This window comes from Bufo bufo, chromosome 5, assembly GCF_905171765.1.
Source record: "Bufo bufo chromosome 5, aBufBuf1.1, whole genome shotgun sequence".
Lineage (NCBI taxonomy): Eukaryota > Metazoa > Chordata > Amphibia > Anura > Bufonidae > Bufo > Bufo bufo.
Genome location: NC_053393.1, coordinates 451,856,664 through 451,878,916, shown reverse-complemented (window position 1 = coordinate 451,878,916; position 22,253 = coordinate 451,856,664). Strand labels below are relative to the sequence as shown.

The 22,253-nt window shown below is 43.8% G+C and overlaps 1 protein-coding gene across 1 annotated transcript in view; it reads left to right on the top strand.

The window, feature by feature from the left end:
* KLHL7 (kelch like family member 7) overlaps positions 1-22,253 on the top strand; it is a 78,091-nt gene that overhangs the window by 17,059 nt on the left and 38,779 nt on the right. Inside the window, exons 2-6 of the mRNA XM_040433669.1 lie at positions 8,168-8,270; positions 8,573-8,666; positions 14,359-14,483; positions 19,589-19,764; positions 20,348-20,522. Coding sequence (XP_040289603.1) covers positions 8,168-8,270; positions 8,573-8,666; positions 14,359-14,483; positions 19,589-19,764; positions 20,348-20,522 — 673 coding nt within the window. The remainder of the gene's footprint in view (positions 1-8,167; positions 8,271-8,572; positions 8,667-14,358; positions 14,484-19,588; positions 19,765-20,347; positions 20,523-22,253) is intronic.

The window sequence follows — 22,253 nt, the reverse complement described above, 5'->3', positions numbered from 1 at the left end:
ATTTAGTGCGACCTCTGCTAATGGCCACCAGCTAATATCCATTGTGACCACCATGTGCAGCACGGACAGTAGACTGGGAGTGACTCAGTATAGTCCTGGTAGTTGTCATGGGTATCTAGAGCCATGCTGACTGCAGGGCATCCCACAACTTCTGGAGAGTGTGTAGGAAAGGATCCATAGAGCGAACATGACGATCAAGGTGGTTCCACAGATGCTCAATTGGGTTCAAGTCTGGGGAATGCTCAGTGTTGTACAGTGTCTTGCTGTCTACATGAATGAGTGGGCCCGGATAATGCACGAATGCCCTTCGGTGTGCTTCCCGGTCCATGCGGACATTCTCTGCCGCATCTTGCGGATTGTAGACTCGTTAAAGTCCACACTGAGATGTGATGTGCACACGGCTGGTGTCTGCGTTTTGTGGATCCATGGTTTGTGGTCTGCAAAACAGAAACGGTTGTATGAACGGACCTTTAAATGAATAAAATGTTAGTTTTACTAAATCTTTTCAAACAATCTGTATATCAGTCTGTTCAGCTCATTCTGCTTTATGGCATACTGCCTGCAAATTGCACTGCATTTGGAAGGTGATGGGTTCCCTTTTAAAAGCCGCTCAGGCAAAAAGGCTGTCCTCATAACCAAGTAAATGAAATAAATAAGCTACAATCAGAAAATGAGGTTGTGAAAGGGAATATGCTTGACTCCAATTTTTTTGGTACGTAAGGTTTGCCTGTTTGCAGATAACGCAAAAGTGTGTAATAAATTTGATATCCCTGGAGGTGCTTGTAACATGGAAGAGGAGGACTAAGAGGGAGGCACCGACTTTTTTTAGGGGGACCAGTCCAGAACCAGAGCCAACTCAACCCACCTCCGGTTTATCCGCTGCACACCCGTACTCAGCCCCCCCCCCCAAAACCCCTAGGACCCCAGGTAGTCAATTTGTCTTCCCGCCCCCTTAGTGCTATTGAAACCTGTGTGCTCGAACTAGGCCTCTCATTTGTGCCCACCCCTTATTTTAATACATTCGATATTATCAAGGACTTGAACTTCTTTGCTCGCAAGCTTCGTTGGCACAAATACTTTAAACACCAGTAGAGGAGACAGTGTCACGAACTTGGTATCCCTATGGACATTTTATCTGATGGACGCTTACTTTATGATCTTGAAAGGGAATCAGAACATCAGGAAGGCATGGGTCCTTTCACAGATTTAAAATCAAAGAGCAATAAAATGCCACCCACCACAGCTGAGCTATCCTGTGTTGATGTCTTTCTTGATATGGTTTCACATCAAATTAAGGAATTACGGCCCTCCTCGCTTCTCTAATCTTGATCGTGCCCAGACCACCGCCATTTTAAACCTTGAAAGCATCCGGTCTATAATAATTAAACCCTCAAATATGGGGGATAATACGGTGGTCATTGATCACGATCAATACAGAGTTATGTGCGAATCTCTACTTCATGATCCATTAACTTATGAAATATTGCCCCGGGACCCTACCGATGATTTTAGGCACGAGCTTAAAAGCATTTTGGATGAGGCCAAACTTTCACAGCATATTACTGAGGAGAATTACAACTTTTTATTCCCGTCCTACCCCCGTATGTCTACCTTCTACTGCCTCCCGAAATTACACAAAGGGACTAATCCCCTTAATGGTTGCCTCAATAATGTCGGGGGTGGGAATTCTCTGTCAAAACGTGGGGGTCTATATTGATCAGATTTTATCCCCCTTTGTGACGGCACACCCATCCCATACCCGCGACACCACGGACTTATTGAAGCGTCTGGAAGTGATTTTTGGAGAAAAGGATAGTCTACTTGCAAGTATTGATGTTGAAGCTTTATATTCCAGCATTTCGCATTCCTTGGGGATTAAAGCAGTTGATCATTTCTTGCAGACCCGGGGATGTCAGTACCTCGCCCACAATCTTTGTCCTCCGCCTATTGGAATTCACACTGACCAGAAATGTATTTTCCTTTAACAATAGGATCTACCACCAGCTCAGGGGCACCGCGATGGGGAGTCCTCGTGCCCCATCGTATGCTGATTTGTTCCTGGGCTGGTGGGAAGAAACCCTCCGTCTTTACGGAGAAACGCTCCAACACTATAGAGCCAGTGGGACTGTGGGCGCGCTACATTGATGATATTTTTATCATCTGGAACAGTGACGCTGTCTCTTTCAACTCCCTAGTGGAAGGGCTCAATGATAATCACATCGGGTTACGCTTCACATCTGAGACTAATGAGGTGACTTTGCCTTTCCTTGATGTACTGATTACTAAAACCAAGGAAGGCGAATTAGATACATCGGTATATAGGAAACCAACTTCCACCAATACACTGCTCAGGTGGGAGAGTAGCTATCCCTTTCCCCTGAAAAGGGGAATCCCCAAGGGGCAATACCTCAGACTCAAGAGGAACTGTTCCACAAAACGGGAATTTATCAAACAAGCAGATGACTTGCGTACTAGGTTTCACCAGCGGGGGTACCTGGACAAGGTCTTAAGAGGGGCGTTCAGATCAGCACTGCAGGAGGATAGGATTAATCTTCTGGCCCCTAGACCTGCTAACGTACAGACCCCTAAGTTAATCCGCCTGATCACCACTTATGATAGAGCGGCTAGTGAGATTCGTGAAGTTGTGCGCAGAAATTGGGGTTTTCTCACAATGGATCCAGACTTGCAGGAGGTTGTGGGGGATTACCCGCACCTCACTTATCGCCGAGGGCGTAGTCTCCGTGACAAGCTGGTGTCCAGTGAATATATATACCCCCATCCTCTGCTGGGCGCATGTGGCTACAGGTAAAAATTAAAGGCTGCTACAGATGTAGTGGCTGCATTGCCTGTAGCCACTTGCAGACTGGTAAAACCTTCCGGAGTAATATCACAGGGAAGGATTACACCATTCACCATTACATCAATTGCAGAACTCGCGGGGTCATCTACCGCTTAACTTGCGAGTGTGGCAAGGAGTACGTTGGTAGGATCATCCGCGAGTTCCACAGGAGAATTTACGAACATCTTAATGATATATCTAAAGCTAAAGATACACCAGTCGCCAATCATATCTTTAGTCACCACAATGGTAAACGCTCGGGTGCGCTTTATGGGAATTGATAGAGTACCTCCCCCTGGCGGGGAGGTAACTGGGACCGCGACATTCTCCAGCGTGAGACTCTCTGGATCTATTATCTCAAAACTATGGCTCCACTCGGTCTAAATGAGCAGCTCAATTTTAGCTGCTTCATTTGACCCTTGTACCATAGTATCTGTGTCATTCCATAACTGCCAATACCAATCCTTATACACGTATATGCTTATATATTTTTTTTCAGATAGGAGCAGAGCTTGCATTCATACATCTTGTAGTATACATTGACCCTATAACATTCACTGACCTTGTGAATAAGCTATTGCCAAACAAACTCCGTTGATACCATAGGGCACACTTATGTGTGTGCCTCAGCAGCAGATAAGGAGCTCGGGCTTCGCCCAGAGCGTCCTGGTTGCTAGGCATCCAGAACACCTCCCTTTGTTTACTTATCCCGCACGCGCGGTGGAGCGTGGCGTTGCTTTGCGCTGCATTCCACGCGACGCGTGTCACACGCCACATGATCTGACCACATGATCAGGTGGGCGGGTCAGGGAATACGGCGCGTGGACTGCAGCCTTTTAAAGCTCGCTACTAGGCATTTACCTCTGCTGACAGCCAGATTCGTATCCCCCACCTGAGGGCACCAATTTGTCCAGGGCCATATTTTAACCCTAGCATGTTCACCCACTGGTGCGCCTAGGTTTTGGCCCCCAGGTCAGGCCAGTCCAGGGCACTAGTCTAGACTGAGCCTTAGGGATATATTGTACCCCCCCCCCTTTTGTTTTGATGCAACTGTAGGTCCTAGTGCCCACCTGCTTACTTAGTGACGCATTTGCCTTAGGACCATTATATACTTAGCATCTTAACCTAAATTTTGCTTTACCCGATTCCGTATTACTCTCCTGATGAGTTCATGTTGAACGAAACGTGGCACGTCGGGAGCTTACTTGCGTAAGGGCTTATTAGGGATACCGCCCGGGTACAAGGACAGGTATCCGGATGGGGTCGCCCCTATTGGGGCAAGTGCTCTGTGTAGGTAGGCAGGGCTTTGCTAGACCCCATCCCTGGACAGGGTTATTTAGGGTGAGACGCTCCTGACCTCCATCTACACTACAGCCAATATATTTCGGCATCTTTTCATTGAGTGGTACTCCTGTCCACCATATCCAGTGGATCTAGACAACCTGTGACCAATCCGGGGTGCCTGTGAAAATCTCCTGGAGCACCTATTCCATCTGCATCTACTGTTTGGTGAGAACATTCCTTTTCATGTGTTGCAAATCAGGTACCATCCTATTGTTGTTTTGGCCCCAGTCGGGTTGCTGTCTTTCAGTCTTTGCATGTAAAATTCCTTGTTTGTAACGTAGCTTTTTTTAAATTGATATTGATTAAACATTAAGTTTTAGCTCCCTTTATTCCCTCCTGGGAATAGTTACGATTGGCCTTTATATTTGGGAGTATCCAGTGAAGTGTAATACGTCATATGGTACATACTTTGCTATTTTGTTTGTTTCATGGAACGTGATTTAGTTTTACTGGATAAATGGTCGACACTATGGAAACTGCAGCTCATTAATGTTACCCAGTGTAAAATTATAGACTTGGAGACCAGGAACATTCTGAGTGTCTTATCTCCTCTTTTAGCTATGGGCTGTGTATGGGAGACATCGTAGCAGCTGGTCTCCACTCACTAGCTCAGGGAAGAATGCAGAATACAAGGCATATAGTGGTCATATGTAGTGTTGCTCTTCATTTGCACTGACATTACAGCTTATTCTGAAAAGTCACCTGGTATGACACTTTAACCCTTTCCCAACATGTGACGCAATAGTACTTCACATGTCAGGTCTAAAGATGGCTCCCACTCCGGAACAGAGTGGGTGCAATAGCAACCGGGTGCCTGCTGTTTCATACAGCAGGCACCTGCAGCTAATATCCGCGACTGGCGCTATTGTCGATCGGACATTTAAGCGCTCTGATGCAGTGGTCAAACCTGACCACAGGATCTGAGCACGTGAAATACCGGAAGCTCACACTTCCGTGTATGCTCTGACTAGGGATCGACCGATTATCAGAAGTACCGATATTCAGGATTTTGTTTATTATCGGCATCTAACCTTGCCGATATACCGATAATGCGTGTAAAGCGAATACTAGAGAGTGCTTCCATTATGGAAGCGCGCACTAGTATGCATCGGTTGCCGGGAGCGGGTAAGAAGCGCAGAAGGCGCTTCCGGGACTCACCCTCTCTGGTCTTTGATGTGGACCGTGCTGCACTGTCCTGACCCCGTACAGCGTCAGGATGTAGTGCGCCCACTATGACCTGAAGCGCGGGCCAAAGAACACAGGGGAGCGAGACCTGGAGATGAAGAGGAGCCGTGGCGCAGGAGAGGTGAGGAGATTTTTATTTTATTCATCTGTGGTCTGATGGGGTTAATAAAGTCAGTGAGGAGGGGGGGATGGTGTGGAAGTTGGCATTTGGCACTAGTATATTATAAATGTAAATTATAAATTGGGCTTTATTAATTTATAATTTACATTTATAATATACTAGTGCCAAATGCACATTTCCACCACCTCAGTGACTACCAACTAATATAATCTATATTATGAGATATAAAATATCGGTATAAATTATCGACCTGAAAGTTCAGATTATCGGTATCGGCTCTAAAAAAAAATCCATATCGGTCAATCCCTAGCTCCGACTCCCCTATGAGGCAATCTGAGGACCCAGCGCATGTATGCAGCAGCCTGTGACAGGGCTCCATAGACACAAAGTAAAATCATCATAGACTCCAATGCTAATGCATTGGAGTCTATGAGAATAGCAATTCAATGATTGCTTGTTATAGTTCCCTATGGGAACTATAGAAAAGTGTAAAAAAAAAAAAAAAAAAAAAAAATGTTTTGAAAAATATAAAAATTCAAATCACACCCCCCTTCCCCAAAATGAAAATAAAAAAATACACATCATGGGTATCGCTGCTTGCAAAAACGCCCGTACTATCAAACTATAAATATATATAAAATATTTATCCCATATGGCAAAAGGCAAAACGGAAAAAAAAGGGTCAAATTGGCTGATTCACTGTTTGTTGGCCGCTTCGCCTCCCACAAAGATTTAAATAAAAAGTGATCAAAAAATGGTACACCCCCAGAATGGTATCAATGAAAAGTACAGATCACCCCACAGAAAATGAGCCCTCACACAGCTCCGCACACTTAACTACAAAAAAAGTTGTGCTCAGAAAATGACAAGAGAAAAAAAAAGATTTTTCAAGTCAAAACCCAATAAAAATTATACATATGTGGTATCGCTGGATTCGTACTGACCTGTAGAATGAAAAGCACAAGTCAGTTTTACTGCATAGTGAACGTCGTAAATAAAAAAAAAAAATAATAATAATCTTGTAAAACTGTGGCATAGTGTTTTTTTGTTTTTTTTTGTTTGTTTTTTCTAATTCCACCCCATTTGGATTTTTTTCCCCACTACATCCATTGCAATATTAAATGGTGGCCTTAGAAATTACAACTTGTCCTGCAAAAAAATAAAAATAAAAAAAGCCCTAATACGGCTATGTGAAAATAAAAATAAAAAATGTTATGGCTCTGGGAAGACGGTGAGCGGAAAACGTAAAATCCCCTCATCAAGAAAGGTTAAGGCTCCTTTTTAGTAAGAGCTGTATCAGTCTGAACTAGCTCCTAGGCCTGATGCTGTTTGCACACTACTGTTAACAGGCAATGTCCGTTGGTTCTCTTTACTGTTGACGGGAAGGCACAGCGTTCAGCTCTGTTTTCAGGACCATGAAACCTTGACCACGTTATCAGTTGGTGTGGTCTTTCAGTCACCATCATACAATGAATCTTTCACAGTATCATGGCTTCCATTATAAAAGTCATAAGGTTAGTGTGAACAGTGCCGTATTGATGTGTGCTCATCCAATACGTTTCCAGTGTATTTCAGCTTCACAAGCGTGCCTTTAAAGGGGTTGTGATTTATGATTAACATATAAAAAAAATATGAAAATCTGACATCCTATAGTACATGACAACCTCTGTCTAACAAAGCTAGAATTAGCCCTGTACCTCACATGGGACCAGAGATCTCCTCATTCATCAATCCAATTATTCTGCTAGATTTATTTCAAGCTGGCATTTTAGGGGGCGTGTCCTGTCTCAGCTCCGGTCTGCTTCAGCTAGTAGCACTCGAAGGGTGGAACTGAGCATGTGCTTCTATCTCAGTGAGCAGGACAGGAAAAAAAAAAAAGAGCAAACAGCAGGTGGCGCTATACAGATACATTTAATTGAATAGCTATAATACATTTTTTATTATTTGCAGTTTATACAAATATTCAGATCCAGGTGCTGGTTTGAAAACTGTAGCACATTATTCATGGGACAACCCCTTTAAGAGAACTTTCACACTAGCGTTTTTGTTTTCCATTATTGAGTTCTGTCACAGGCGCTCAATACCGGAAAAAAATGATCAGATTTATCGTAATGCATTCTGAATGGAGAGTATTCCGTTCAGGATGCATCAGTTCAGTCCCTCTTACTTTTTTTGGACTGAGAAAATACCGCAGCATGCTGCAGTTTTCTCTCCGGCTAAAAATACTGATCACTTGCCGGAATGTCGGATCCGGCATTAATTTTTATTGAAGTGTATTAGTGCCAGATCCAGCATTAAGTGTTCTGGCAAAACGGATGCGGCTTTCCGGTCTGCGCATGCGCAGACCTTTAATAATACAAAAAGAATTTATACCGGATCCGTTTTTCCGGATGACACCGGAGAGACTGATCCGGTATTTCAATGCATTTGTCAGACGGATCCGGATCCGTCTGACAAATGCCATCAGTTTGCATCCGAATTGCCGGAATCCTCTGCCGCAAGTGTGAAAGTACCCTAAGGTCCACTCAGAATTTGTCATCTCCATATTCCGTTTTGTAAATGCAGGTTTGTCATTATTCGGGACAATCACTTAATCCTTCATTGTGTGTTTTACAGAAAATTGCCTCTATAGGGATTATCCATTATTGTGCTTATTATTCTTGGTACTTTTCTTCCAGAAAACCTTGTGTGATGTTGTCCTTATGGTGCAAGATCGAAAAATCCCAGCTCACCGTGTAGTCTTGGCAGCTGCAAGTCATTTTTTTAACCTTATGTTTACCAGTAAGTTTACACCACTACGTGACCATTTCCAGTAACCTCATTGTCCCCCATACACCCGTCACATCCTATATCACCCTTGCTTTTCCTTTATTCCTGCCCACTATTGTGAAGTCGGCCATGGCATTGTATCCATTTACATAATAAGCATGCCCTGCAGTGAGTAGCTTGGGAAAAGACACCATATGGGTCTGTAATAGGAGAACAGCAGCTGCAGACGGAAAAACATTACACTGTCTATTGTTTCTCTTAATCTCACACATGAATATATTGAAATAGATTTACATATTTGTCTTTTTTATTAGCAAACATGATTGAATCAAAGTCCTATGAGGTGGAGCTGAAAGATGCAGAACCTGACATCATCGAACAGCTTGTGGAATTTGCATACACTGCCAGGTACTGACTGTGCTCTCTCTGTCTCTAGATATATAGATAGTTGAATATGAAAAAAAAAAAAAAAAAAAATATATATATATACACGCGCACGGGTATGTTTCATTTAATGCTTCTGTTTGTCGTTAAAAGATATCAACAGTATTCCCCGTAACAGTGACCTCCTACAGCACCCCGCCCCTTTAACAGTGACCTCTACAGTGCCCGCCCCTTTAATAGTGACCTCCACAGCAGCTGCCCCTTTAATAGTGGCCCCTGCCCCTTAACAGTGACCTCCACAGCGCCTTGCCCCTTTAATGCTAGAGCTACACAACGACATGTGTCGCGTGACATTTTGTCTCAACAATTTTTATAATGATATGCTATGGTGTCGCACTGCGACATGCTACGACACGAAAGTCGCAAAAAATCCACCCAAAGTCGCAGCATGTCACATGTTGCAGTGCAACACCATAGACTGTCATTATAAAAATTGTCGCGCGACATCAATGTTGTGCGACACATGTAGCAGTGCAGTTGTGCCCTATGTGTCGTGCAGTGAAGAAAAATGGCTGGTTTGTTATGGAAACCTGAAGTAAAACTGTGTGTATGTGGAGACTAAGGGCCTGCGAGCTTCTATTGGCTGATATGGTACATGTGACAGTGTGTATGGCAGTTGGGATATGAAGAGAGAGACTTGTAGGCTTGTATTGGCTAACGCAGGTCATTTTTTGTGAATATCTCAGGAACGGTACGTCCTAGAGAGCTGGGACCATCCTGGACACCTGATGTACCTGTGTGCCAAATTTGGTGAAGATCAGTCCAGTCGTTTGGTCGTGCATAAAGAACAGACAGACAGACAAACAACTCCTTTATATATATATATATATATATATATATATATATATATATATATATATATGACTTGTTCTTCCTCTCCAGTCTAAGCATTACAATGTGATCTCTGTAACTTACTTACAGTTGTGCTGAGATAGCGATAACCATAATCTTAGGTGAATTGGCGGACAGTGACTCGATCCAAACGACACCTTGTAGATCGTGAAGAAGTTTAATCCAAACTGTGCAGATCATACACCGATGAACAAATGGATAGGTCAAAAAATCATGCTGTGAGCAGCTAACAGAGCAAGTAGCTGAGATGAGGAGTGAATCCAGAATGAAGAAGAGGGGAGGAGACAAGAGAGAGAGCAGAAGCTAGGGGAAGAGAGAAGGGACACACATAATGAAAAGGCAAACCATGCATGTGTAACATGATATGACTAGCAGAAGGACCCGGCTTCGCACGGGTATATTCAATCTATTTATTTTAATGTTTGTGTGTGTCGTTAAAAGATATCAACAGTATCCCCCATAACAGTGACCTCTACAGCACCCCGCCCATTTAACAGTGAACTCCACAGTTCCCCACCCCTTAACAATGACCCCCCCACAGTGCCTCGCCTCCTTAAAATGGGATCTCCATAGCAGCACATGCCCTTAACTTTGACCTTCACAGCAGCCTGCCTCCTTAACAGTGAGTTTCACAGCACCCCACTCTTTTGACAGTGACCTCCTCAGGGGTCCGCCCCCTTAACAGTGACCTATACAGCAGCCTGCCCCTTAACACTGACCTCCATAGGGGACCGTCCCCTTATCTGTGTCCTCCACTGTTCCCTGCCCCTTAACAGAGACCTCCACAGCACCGTCCCTTTAACAGTGACTGCCACAGTACCCTGCCCCCTTAACAGTAACATTCACAGTAAACGCCCCTTTAACAGTGACCTCCACAGTGCCCACCCCTTTAACAGTGACCTCCACAGCGCCTTGCCCCTTTAAGGCTAGGGCTACACGACGACATGTGTCGCGCAACATTTTGTCTCAACAATTTTTATAATGATAGGCTATGGTGTCGCACTGCGACATGCTGCGACACGACAGTCGCGTCACAGGGCAGCATGTCACAGTGCAACACCATAGACTATCATTATAAAAATTGTCCTGTGACATCAATGTTGCAGCCTAAAGCTGACCTACAGCAGTGAAGAAAAATGGCTGGGTTGTTATGAAAACCTGGAGTAAAACTGTGTGTATGGGGAGACTAAGGGCCTGCGAGCTTCTATTGGCTGATAAGGGACATGTGACCGTGTGTATGGCAGTTGGGATATGAAGAGAGAGACTTGCAGACTTCTATTTGCTAATGCAGGAATATCTCAGGGACGGTACGTCTTAGAGAGCTGAGGTCTGGTCTAAAACCTTCCCGGACACCTGATGTACCTGTGTGCCAAATTTGATGAAGATCGCTCCAGTCGTTTGGTCGCGCATAAAGAACAGATAGACAGACAGAAACTTATTTTTAGATTTGAGATATATGATCATAAAATAAAATGTGATTTTCCAAGTTTTTGTCCAATGTTAAATTTGAAGTCCTGTCTGCTGTAGCTGTTGGGAAAAAAAAAACAACTCTCATGCTCCTCACCGCTCCGATTCAGCTCCCTGGCTGTCTTCAGTAGTCTTCCAATACTCTTAGGAAAACTTCTGGTTGGATGGGGTCTCGTGTGGTGCTGTAGCTATTGAATGGCCTCAGCAGTGATGTGTCTACAAGTGGTTTGTCGCTGCTGAAATACTTGCCACTGGGGAACTTGTCACTACTGAGCATCAGGGAGCTGGAATGGAGCAACGTGGAGAAGGCAAGTATGCTTTTTTCAAGAAGTACAGTAGAATTGGCTTCAAATTTAAAAACATGCAGAAACTCTGAGAAGCTCCGTTAAATAATTATACATGTATGTAGTTTATTTTTATTTTTTTCGTGTGTGAATGGAATCTAAGTTTTAAACAAGGCAAAGATCAAAGTGATAGGTAGGATTTATTATTATTAGAAATCTGACCGGGAGGAACCTGTTTCTGAGAGTGAGCTGTATCTTGCAATGTAGCAGGGTGAATGCCATGGTCTTGTTTAAAAGCATAGATTTTAGCTTTAAAACAAGATCATAATTGTGCCTGTAGCCAATGACTAAAAAATACCTTTTAGAAATGGCCATCCCCCTTGCGTTCCCGGCGGAACTCCTGTTGCTGCCCTCAGTGCTGTGTCAATCGCTCCTCTGCAGCGTCTTTTGAGCATCAGTTACGTGGTTCCGTAGCTGAGGAGGCAGTGACCACAGAGCAGCACGTTCTGACAAAGCCCTGGAGGCAATGCTGATTGGACGCTGTCCAGGAGCAGAGGGGGGAGTGTCTCAAACTTCCAATAGGTAGTCGAAGAAGCTGGTGGTGGCCATTTTTGTGACAACACAGGGAAGACTATAAAATGAAATAACCAGGGCAGAGGGGTGTAAATAGGGAGCTTCCGGGAAGGACCACCCTGTTCCCTGTCGCATATCATCAACATTTTGTCACTGGAGCAGAAGTTCTGACATCTAAAGGATAAAGTATACACTGAGCAAAAATGTATTTCGGTCCTCCTAACTGCACATCAGGGAACTGTTTAGTGGATGCAATTGCTCCTTTAGTTTTATTAGGGCATATTACTGGTTTCTTAATTTAAAGTTGTGTTTCCTATGGACATGTTGCTTTTGCATTTATTGTTTGCTACATATAATACTGTGCAACACTCCTATATAGAAATAATTGTCTGTAACACAATGGATATAAACATTGGGGGTCATTTATCAAACTGGTGTAAAGTAGAACTGGCTTAGGTGCCCATAGCAACCAGTCAGATTTCACCTTTCATTTTGGACAGCTTCTTTGGAAAATAATAGGAGGAATCTGATTGGTTGCTATGGGCAACTAAGCCAGTTCTACTTTACACCAGTTTGATAAATGACCCCCATTTTTCATGCCGCTTCAATCCAATTACCGGTACAATATGCCACTAAGTGGGCATGTGTTAATACAGCTCTTTGCAATAATACTCAGATAAAGTTGGTTAGATTTATTAATACAGGCTAAGGGCCCATTTACACGACAGTAGGGGGTCTGTGCCCGTATTGCGGACCGCAAACACCGGGTCCGCAATATACACGCACAGGCTGTGTGCAAAACGAGCTGCAGATGTGGACCCATTGGGCCAGATTTATCATTAGCTCAGGTCAGAATAATGGAGTGAAAAAGTCCCCAAAAAGTCCCAAACGCTAAAACTGCGCACAAATTTGCGACTTTTTTCTGCTCTGCACTATGCTCGCCAGTTTTCTGAAAGTGGGCGTGTTTTCTTATGTAAATTAATCTCTAGACAGATTTACTATTGGGACTATTTAAAAAAGTCGCAAAAAAGTCCCAATTTCACTCCAGTGAGGACCATGCTTATCTTATAAAACTTTTTAATAGAACATGCGACTTTTTCGTAAAGACGTGCGACTTTTTCGTAAAGATGTGCGACTTTTTGTAAAGCTGCTTACTGAAGGATAAACTGCTACCATCAAACCACATTTATTACAGTCTTAAAGGGCCGATCATAAATCTGACTTGGCTAAAACTGACTTTAGCCATATGTTAAAGTGGAGTGAGCTGTCAGAGGAATGATAAATCTGGCCCATTGACTTGAACAGCTCTGCGTTCCGCAAAATACAGTAAAAGATAGGACATGTCCTATCTTTTGCGTAATGGAGGCACGGATCAGAAGCCCATGGAACGCTATGAAGCGCTTCTGTGGGCTTTCAGATCTGTGCCTCTGCACTGCAAAAGATAGGTCCTATCTTCTGCGGTGCAGAGGCACGGATCTGAAAGCCCACAGAAGCACTTTGTAGCGCAGATCCATTCAAGTCAATGTGTCCGCATCCACAGCACGGATTTCACACGACCAGTGCCCGTGCAGTGTGGACTGCTATTTGCGGTCTGCAGCACAGGAATGGAACCCTTACGTTGGTCTGGATGAACCTTAACAATAAGAGACCATGAACCTAAACGAGACAGGCAGAAGATGTGCCAAATTTTTCAGTGGTGCACGCTGTTGATAGATCTGCTAGATAATTTTTAGACCATTTTTCTTGGCTTATATAAGGCAATTATTTTTGCCAAAACTGTGGTGCACATAATTAATAAATGTGGCGTAACGTAAGATTGCACTTGGCCTCGCCTCCTTGTTAGAAACTTCAAAAGTGTCTAAAACACATAGCAAACCTGTAGCATGACGTGGGTTTTTGGCACATTTTGAGCCAGAATTCTAGTATATATGGCTTTGTAAATCACCCTCCGTGTGTGTGTGTGTGTGTGTGTGTGTGTGTGTGTGTGTGTGTGTGTGTGTGTGTGTGTGTGTGTGTGTGTAAAGGTACAAGGGAGGTCAAGAATTGACATAATTAAAGTTTGTATCCATTAAAGGGGTTGTTTGAGATAATAAAAAATCTCAGGCAATTAGCTAAAATAACAGATATTGTACTCGCCTCTTTCTCCAGCACCATTCTCCACACCACGGGTCCGGTCCTCTTGCCGCCACAACAACTGCAGAGGTGACGTATTGGTATACAGCATGTGACCACTCAGTCACTGACTGCCGCAGTCAGGTCCCATACATTGGCACATCACTTCTGCTATCTGTAAACAAGTAGCGTCAGGAGGAGCAGACCCGCGGTGCGGAGAATGGCACTGAGGAAAGAGGTGTGTATAACATAACTTTTTATTTTAGCCAACGTGGGGGGGGGGCCTATCTAAGATTTTAAATTACATTGTACAACACTTTTTAATGCCTCTTTAATCTTAATCAGCAGAATTTTTGTTTACATTATAGAATTTCTGTAAATAGCAACAATGTCCAGTCGTTGTTAGACGCAGCGAATCAATACCAGATAGAACCAGTCAAGAGAATGTGTGTGGATTTCTTAAAGGAACAAGTGGATGCTTCTAACTGTTTGGGTAAGCCAGTAAACATGCATACAATTATTGGTTTATAAATGGTTAAATTATTGTGCTCTGGCATTTGATAATTCACCACAGAGCTGCAATATACAGTGGGATTTCTCAAGACCAAAAGCAGACGACTGGCCAATCAAAACCAAATAGGAAATCTGATTTATAAAGCAAAGTGATACCGGCAAAGTTTGTATTCACAATGGCCGAGATTTACCAATCCTGTAGATGGAGTACGCTTAGGGCTCTTTCACACCTGCGTTGTTGTGTTCCGGCATAGAGTTCCGTCGTCGGGGCTCTATGCCGGAAGAATCCTGATCAGGATTATCCCCATGCATTCTGAATGGAGAGAAATCCGTTCAGGATGCATCAGGATGTCTTCAGTTCCGGAACGGAACATTTTTTTGCCAGAGAAAATACCGCAGCATGCTGCGCTTTTTGCTCCGGCCAAAAATCCGGAACACTTGCCGCAAGGCCGGATCCGGAATTAATGCCCATTGAAAGGCATTGATCCGGATCCGGCCTTAAGCTAAACGTCGTTTCGGCGCATTGCCGCATCCGACATTTAGCTTTTTCAGAGTGGTTACCATGGCTGCCGGGACGCTAAAGTCCTGGCAGCCATGGTAAAGTGTAGTGGGGAGCGGGGAGCAGTGTACTTACCGTCCGTGCGGCTCCCCGGGCGCTCCAGAGTGACGTCAGGGCGCCCCAAGCTCATGGATCATGTGATCACATGGATCACGTCATCCATGCGCATGGGGCGCTCTGACGTCATTCTGGAGCGCCCGGGGAGCCGCACGGACAGTAAGTATACCGCTCCCCCGCTCCCCACTACTACTATGGCAACCAGGACTTTAATAGCGTCCTGGGTGCCATAGTAACACTGAACGCATTTGGAAGATGGTTCCGTCTTCAAATGCTTTCAGTACACTTGCGTTTTTCCGGATCCGGAGTGTAATTCCGGCAAGTGGAGTACACGCCGGATCCGGACAACGCAAGTGTGAAAGAGGCCTTAGAAAAGCTGACTAGACCTGCACCAGATGTATCACAGGGGATCAGGCCGGAGGATAAATGTGGTGCAGGGATAGACCCTTTTCTATGACTCTATACCAACTATTAGTTGGCTCACTTCGAGAAATCGTCATTTGCCAGCAGCAGATCGTGCAGTCTAATCACGCTTTGCTGCTGACAAACAATGATTCAGTATGGGGGTGAGCGATGACATTAGTGATCACTCCTCCCCATACTGTGGAGGAGATCTCTGCATGTAAATACAGCAGTGGTCTCCTTCAATGAAGAGCAGGCGCTGGCCGGGAAGACATGCGTCTGCTCAGCAGTGTGAAGGGGCCTTTACTTGTGTCTTCAGTTTTTTAAGCCTTTGTTAAATCTTAACACCAAAGCTTTGTTCTTTTATTTATTCTAGAACACTTTTTAACTGCAGTTAACCACGGACACCGCCTATTTTGGTCTTTGGGTCACAGCCCCATTTTTCAAATCTGACATGTCAATTTATGTGGTAATAACTTTAGAATCAATTCATATAATTTTTTTTAATTATCTTACTAATTTTGCACTGTAAGATCACTTTTTTGTATAAATTAAAAATAATGTATGTGTGCCTCCTCACACCATGATAGCCATAATGTTTTGTACTGTTATTTTGCACCATTTTGGGCATTGATTTGTATCCTCAAAGGAGATTTCCAAGTTAAACAAAAACTCAGGCAGCCCCTCTATATGTGGTAAAATAAGCAAAGAAGAGATGCAACCTTTCCTCGCTGCTTCTTCCAGTCCTCCCTGCTTTTTCTTTTAACTGGCTGCAGAGGTTACATTCCATGTACAGTCGTGGCCAAAAGTTTTGAGAATTACATAAATATTGGAAATTGGAAAAGTTGCTGCTTAAGTTTTTATAATAGCAATTTGCATATACTCCAGAATGTTATGAAGAGTGATCAGATGAATTGCATAGTCCTTCTTTGCCATGAAAATTAACTTAATCCCCAAAAAACCTTTTCCACTGCATTTCATTGCTGTCATTAAAGGACCTGCTGAGATCATTTCAGTAATCGTCTTGTTAACTCAGGTGAGAATGTTGACGAGCACAAGGCTGTAGATCATTATGTCAGGCTGATTGGGTTAAAATGGCAGACTTGACATGTTAAAAGGAGGGTGATGCTTGAAATCATTGTTCTTCCATTGTTAACCATGGTGACCTGCAAAGAAACGCGTGCAGCCATCATTGCGTTGCATAATAATGGCTTCACAGGCAAGGATATTGTGGCTACTAAGATTGCACCTCAATCAACAATTTATAGGATCATCAAGAACTTCAAGGAAAGAGGTTCAATTCTTGTTAAGAAGGCTTCAGGGCGTCCAAGAAAGTCCAGCAAGCGCCAGGATCGTCTCCTAAGGCTGGGTTCACACGAGCGTGTCCGGATGCGTCCCGGTCTATTGCGGCAAACCCGCGCGAGTAGGTACGCAATTGCAGTCAGTTTTGACTGCGATTGCGTTCCGATGTTCAGTTTTTATCGCGCGGGTGCAATGTGTTTTGCACGCGCGTGATAAAAAACCGACTGTGGTACCCAGACCCGAACTTCTTCACAGAAGTTCAGATTTGGGTTCGGTGTTGTGTAGATGTCATTATTTTCCCTTATAACATGGTTATAAGGGAAAATAATAGCATTCTGAAAACAGAATGCTTAGTAGGTGATCAATTGAGGGTTAAAAAAAATAAATAAAAATTAACTCACCTTCTCCTCTTGTTCGCGTAGTTCCCGGTCTCTTCTTTACTTCTTTAATGATGAGCTGTGGGCTAAAGGACCTTTGGTGACGTCATCACATGGTCCATCACCGTGGTGATGGACCATGTGATTGGAGCATGTGATCTGACGTCACCAAAGGTCCTTTAGCCCACAGCTCATCATTAAAGAAGTAAAGAAGAGACCGGGAACTACGCGAACAAGAGGAGAAGGTGAGTTAATTTTTTTTAACCCTCAATTGATCACCTACTAAGCATTCTGTTTTCAGAATGCTATTATTTTCTCTTATAACCATGTTATAAGGGAAAATAATACAGTGAATAGACTGTTACCTAGCAACCATGCGTGAAAATCGCACCGCATCCGCACTTGCTTGCGGATGCTTGCGATTTTCACGCAACCCCATTCACTTCTATGGGGCCTGCGTTGCGTGAAAAACGCAGAATATAGAGCATGCTGCGATTTTCACGCAACGCACAAGTGATGCGTGAAAATCACCGCTCATGTGAACAGCCCCATAGAAATGAATGGGTCGGGATTCAGTGCGGGTGCAATACGTTCACCTACCGCATTGCACCCGCGCGGAAATCTCGCCCGTGTGAACGCAGCCTAAAGAGGATTCAGCTGCGGGATCGGAGTGCTACCAGTGCAGAGCTTGCTCAGGAATGGCAGCAGGCAGGTGTGAGCGCATCTGCAAGCACAGTGAGGCGAAGACTTTTGGAAGATGGCCTGGTGTCAAGAAGGGCAGCAAAGAAGCCACTTCTCTCCAAAAAAAAACATCAGGGACAGATTGATCTTCTGCAGAAAGTATGGTGAATGGACTGCTGAGGACTGGGGCAAAGTCATATTCTCCGATGAAGCCTCTTTCCGATTGTTTGGGGCATCTGGAAAAATACTTTTACGGAGAAGAAAAGGTGAGCGCTACCATCAGTCCTGTGTCATGCCAACAGTAAAGCATCCTGAGACCATTCATGTGTGGGGTTGCTTCTCATCCAAGGGAGTGGGCTCACTCACAATTTTGCCCAAAAACACAGCCATGAATAAAGAATGGTACCAAAACACCCTCCAACAGCAACTTCTTCCAACAATCCAACAACAGTTTGGTGAAGAACAATGCATTTTCCAGCACGATGGAGCACCGTGCCATAAGGCAAAAGTGATAAGTGGCTCGGGGACCAAAACGTTGACATTTTGGGTCCATGGCCTGGAAACTCCCCAGATCTTAATCCCATTGAGAACTTGTGGTCAATCCTCAAGAGGCGGGTGGACAAACAAAAACCCACTAATTCTGACAAACTCCAAGAAGTGATTATGAAAGAATGGGTTGCTATTAGTCAGGAATTGGCCCAGAAGTTGATTGAGAGCATGCCCAGTCGAATTGCAGAGGTCCTGAAAAAGAAGGGCCAACACTGCAAATACTGACTCTGCATAAATGTCATGTAATTGTTGATAAAAGCCTTTGAAACGTATGAAGTGCGTATAATTATATTTCACTACATCACAGAAACAACTGAAACAAAGATCTAAAAGCAGTTTAGCATCAAACTTTGTGAAAACTAATATTTGTGTCATTCTCAAAACTTTTGGCCACGACTGTACATAGGTCACCTCTGCAGCCAGTTACTGGTCGCGGCAGTGATGTTCTGTATACTGCTGTGACCAGTGATTGACTGCAGCAGTGACTTGTGTGCACGGAACATTACTGCTGCAGTCAGGAAAAGGACATCAGCCGAAGGGAGGACCAGAGCTGAGCGGTGGAAAACAGTTGAGTATTACATCTTTTGTTATTTTACCTGATTTTAACTCTGACAGCCCCTTTAATCATCATTTTTTATTCCCTTCTTTTGTACAGGTTGTTACAGTTAATGTGTTTTATTTTTTTTATTTTTTTTACATCGTATTATGAAGATGGCTTCTAGTATATATAGACTGTAGTATTACATGCTGGCCAGGTAATACATGGATGAGATGGATCATTTTTTCAGGGGGCCTGATCAAGGTATTCCTCATCTATGACGACCATATGCGCTAATAGGATTTGTTGACAAGAACTGTCCTTGAGACAACCCCTTTAGCTTTATTAAACTGGAATTATTATTATTGCACTATGATCTTTATTACCATACATAGCAATACATAAGCGATGCACAGGCATTTGTTTGAGCTTACCTAAGGTTCAGGACAGCCCTGTCAGCGATCCATAAAAAAGGAGCGTCACATCATGCCGATTGATATGTTTTCTCCAGTCCACTCTGCAGGTGCAGGACTGTGGCTGCCAATCAGTGAACTTATTTTTTTTCATGATATGTTGTGTATTGATATAAATGCATCCATCATTTTGTTGATGTGTTTTAGGTATTAGTGTCCTAGCAGAATGCCTTGATTGTCCAGAGCTGAAGGCCACGGCAGATGATTTTATTCACCAACATTTCACTGAAGTTTACAAAACAGATGAATTTTTGCAGTTGGATGTGAAACGCGTTACCCACCTTTTAAACCAGGATACATTGACTGTTCGTGCTGAGGACCAGGTATAGGACCTAGATTGTAAGCTCTAGGTAGGCAGGATTCTCCCATCTGATGCATGTAGTCTAAACCAGTCTATACATTCACAGACTGTCCATGTCCAGTGTCTGTAATACAAACATTTACTGTACCGTATTTTCTGGATTATAAGACTATAAGGGGCACCCCAGGTTTAGACAACAAAAAATTAGAAAAATAAAATATTTTCTACTTATTGACCCTTCCCTGGTGGTTTCAAGGGATTATCCAATCCCTATAATGTCCCCAAAATACCCAGGCCTCATACAGGTGATGAGTGACGCTAGGGAGGCTTGTCCCTGTCGTGGCCTGCTATTGGCTGACACCCCCCCAACTGTCGCAGGATGTTTTGATCCATGCGATGGGGAGATGCAGCGACGGCCGTGCAGGCATCACGAGCAATGCGAGGTAAGTATAACCTGTATGAAGTGCCTGGTCATTTTGTGGAGCATTATAGGTGTTGAATAACCCCTTTAATGAAGTGGAGGGGTGAAGGTCAGTAACTTTGTGGTCTAGTATAGAGGCGGTTTTGGTCAGCTCCTGTTAATCTTAGTGTGTTTTATTTTTCAGGTTTACGATGCAGCAGTGAGATGGTTAAAATACGATGAGCCAAACAGACAGCCATTTATGGTGGATATTCTTGCGAAAGTCAGATTCCCTCTGATTTCGAAAAATTTTCTAAGTAAAACGGTGCAATCAGAGCCTCTCATCCAGGACAACCCAGAATGCCTTAAGATGGTCATCAGTGAGTGAAGCCTGTTATGAGATAACAACATATATGTCTATTACTTGTAGATGTATTTTTGGTGAGATCTAGGAGATCTATTTTTTTAACACCTTTTCATCCCATGGCACACTTACATAATGAGGATTGGCTTGTAACCCTAAAATGATGTAATAGTTTATCTTGGGGGTGGAGTGGGCTCAGGACCTGTGTCCACGCGATCACTTCCAGGTCCTATTACACAGATGTATTTCGGTAAATTGTGTATAGTTGTAATCCTACTGATCTGCAGATTGTGGCTAACTTGTCATTTAGATCACCAGGTAAACATTGAAAAAAGAGAACAAGAAAACCCAAACCATTTTTATTTCTAATTCTAGGTTTTTGACTACATAATCTGTACCACAAAATGGTGCCTTGAAAGGGAATGCATCATCAAATTATTATACTGCCAGTTAAAACCAGATAGTAACACACATCCTTTTTTCTAATCTGTTTTTATTTTCTGATTGCAGGTTTATTTTTCTGAATATGATTATGAAGGCGGACATTTTGCCTGAGCTGTTCTTTACAGCATTTAGAAAGCATTAAGAAAATTGCTTTACGTCTGCCCCATGGTCCATAGACAGAATGGTCGGGGGGGGGGGGGGGGGGGGGGGGGGGCATGCTCTGTGACCTGTGCAGGGGTCATTTTATAAGCAAAGTCTAGATAAGCTTTGACCATCGCCTATTTATGCATGTGCCACTACTTGCAGTAATGGCTCATGCATGAGTCTAATGAAGTCTCGCGTTAATGTCAGCCATTTTCAAAGAGCCTTTCTTTCATCAAAGGCAATACATTTTAATGCATAGACTGAGATAAGGATTATAATGAATACGAGTGATGCAGATGAACAAATCGTGTTCTTCCACAGCAAGACGAACCAAACTCGCTCATCCCTAAAAATAAACAACATTGTCTCCCGCAGGCCAAAAGAGGCTGCATCCTTAAGGGGTCAGTGCATTTTAACCTTGTTTTTCCCTTCCCCACGACAGCACCACACAGAGAGGGTCCGCTCCCAGGGAAAGGTGGAGCCTCTCTCCCACCTCAGTGGTTTCCTGTCCTTGGAGTAGGAGACCTACCTTTTTTTTCCACAGGTCTCCTACCGCTGGTCTGGAATTCCTAGGGAGGCCCTAGAGGGCTAGCGGTAGCCTGCCGGCGTCCATCGTGTGGTATTTTCCAGCTTGGGAGTACCCTAGGATCCCGGAGAGATCTGGGGTCTTGCGGCAGACATGTGGGCTACTCCAGTGGAGTGACAGATTCAGCAGGGCACGGTGACGTGCGTGCGGTTTTGCGGCTTATCAGAGCGTCCCTTTGAACAGGGAGATGCTGATGAAGTGTCCTGAGCAGAGCTCTGTTTGTGGTTGGCAGTGGACCGAGTGGCGGGAGCAAGCATCCAAGGTTCTGGATTGCTGGTCGATAATACTCCCTCTCAGACCATCCATCCTTTACTGCAACAGGGCTGAGGATTGAAGTCTGGTAATACTCAGGGTGCTGAGCTTCTTTCATGTTCCTTAAGCAGGATCTCTGTGTGGAAGCCCATTATTGTGGAGGAGGACAAGAGAAGTGATTCAGCGTAGAGGAAGAACACGGCTCCTGTATCTGTATTAGCTAGGGTGGTCATCGATATGGCAATTTAACTCACAATAATTATGATTTATGTTTTCAGGGCAAGCCTAAAAAGGTTTTAATTGAGCAGAAAAATAGGGATT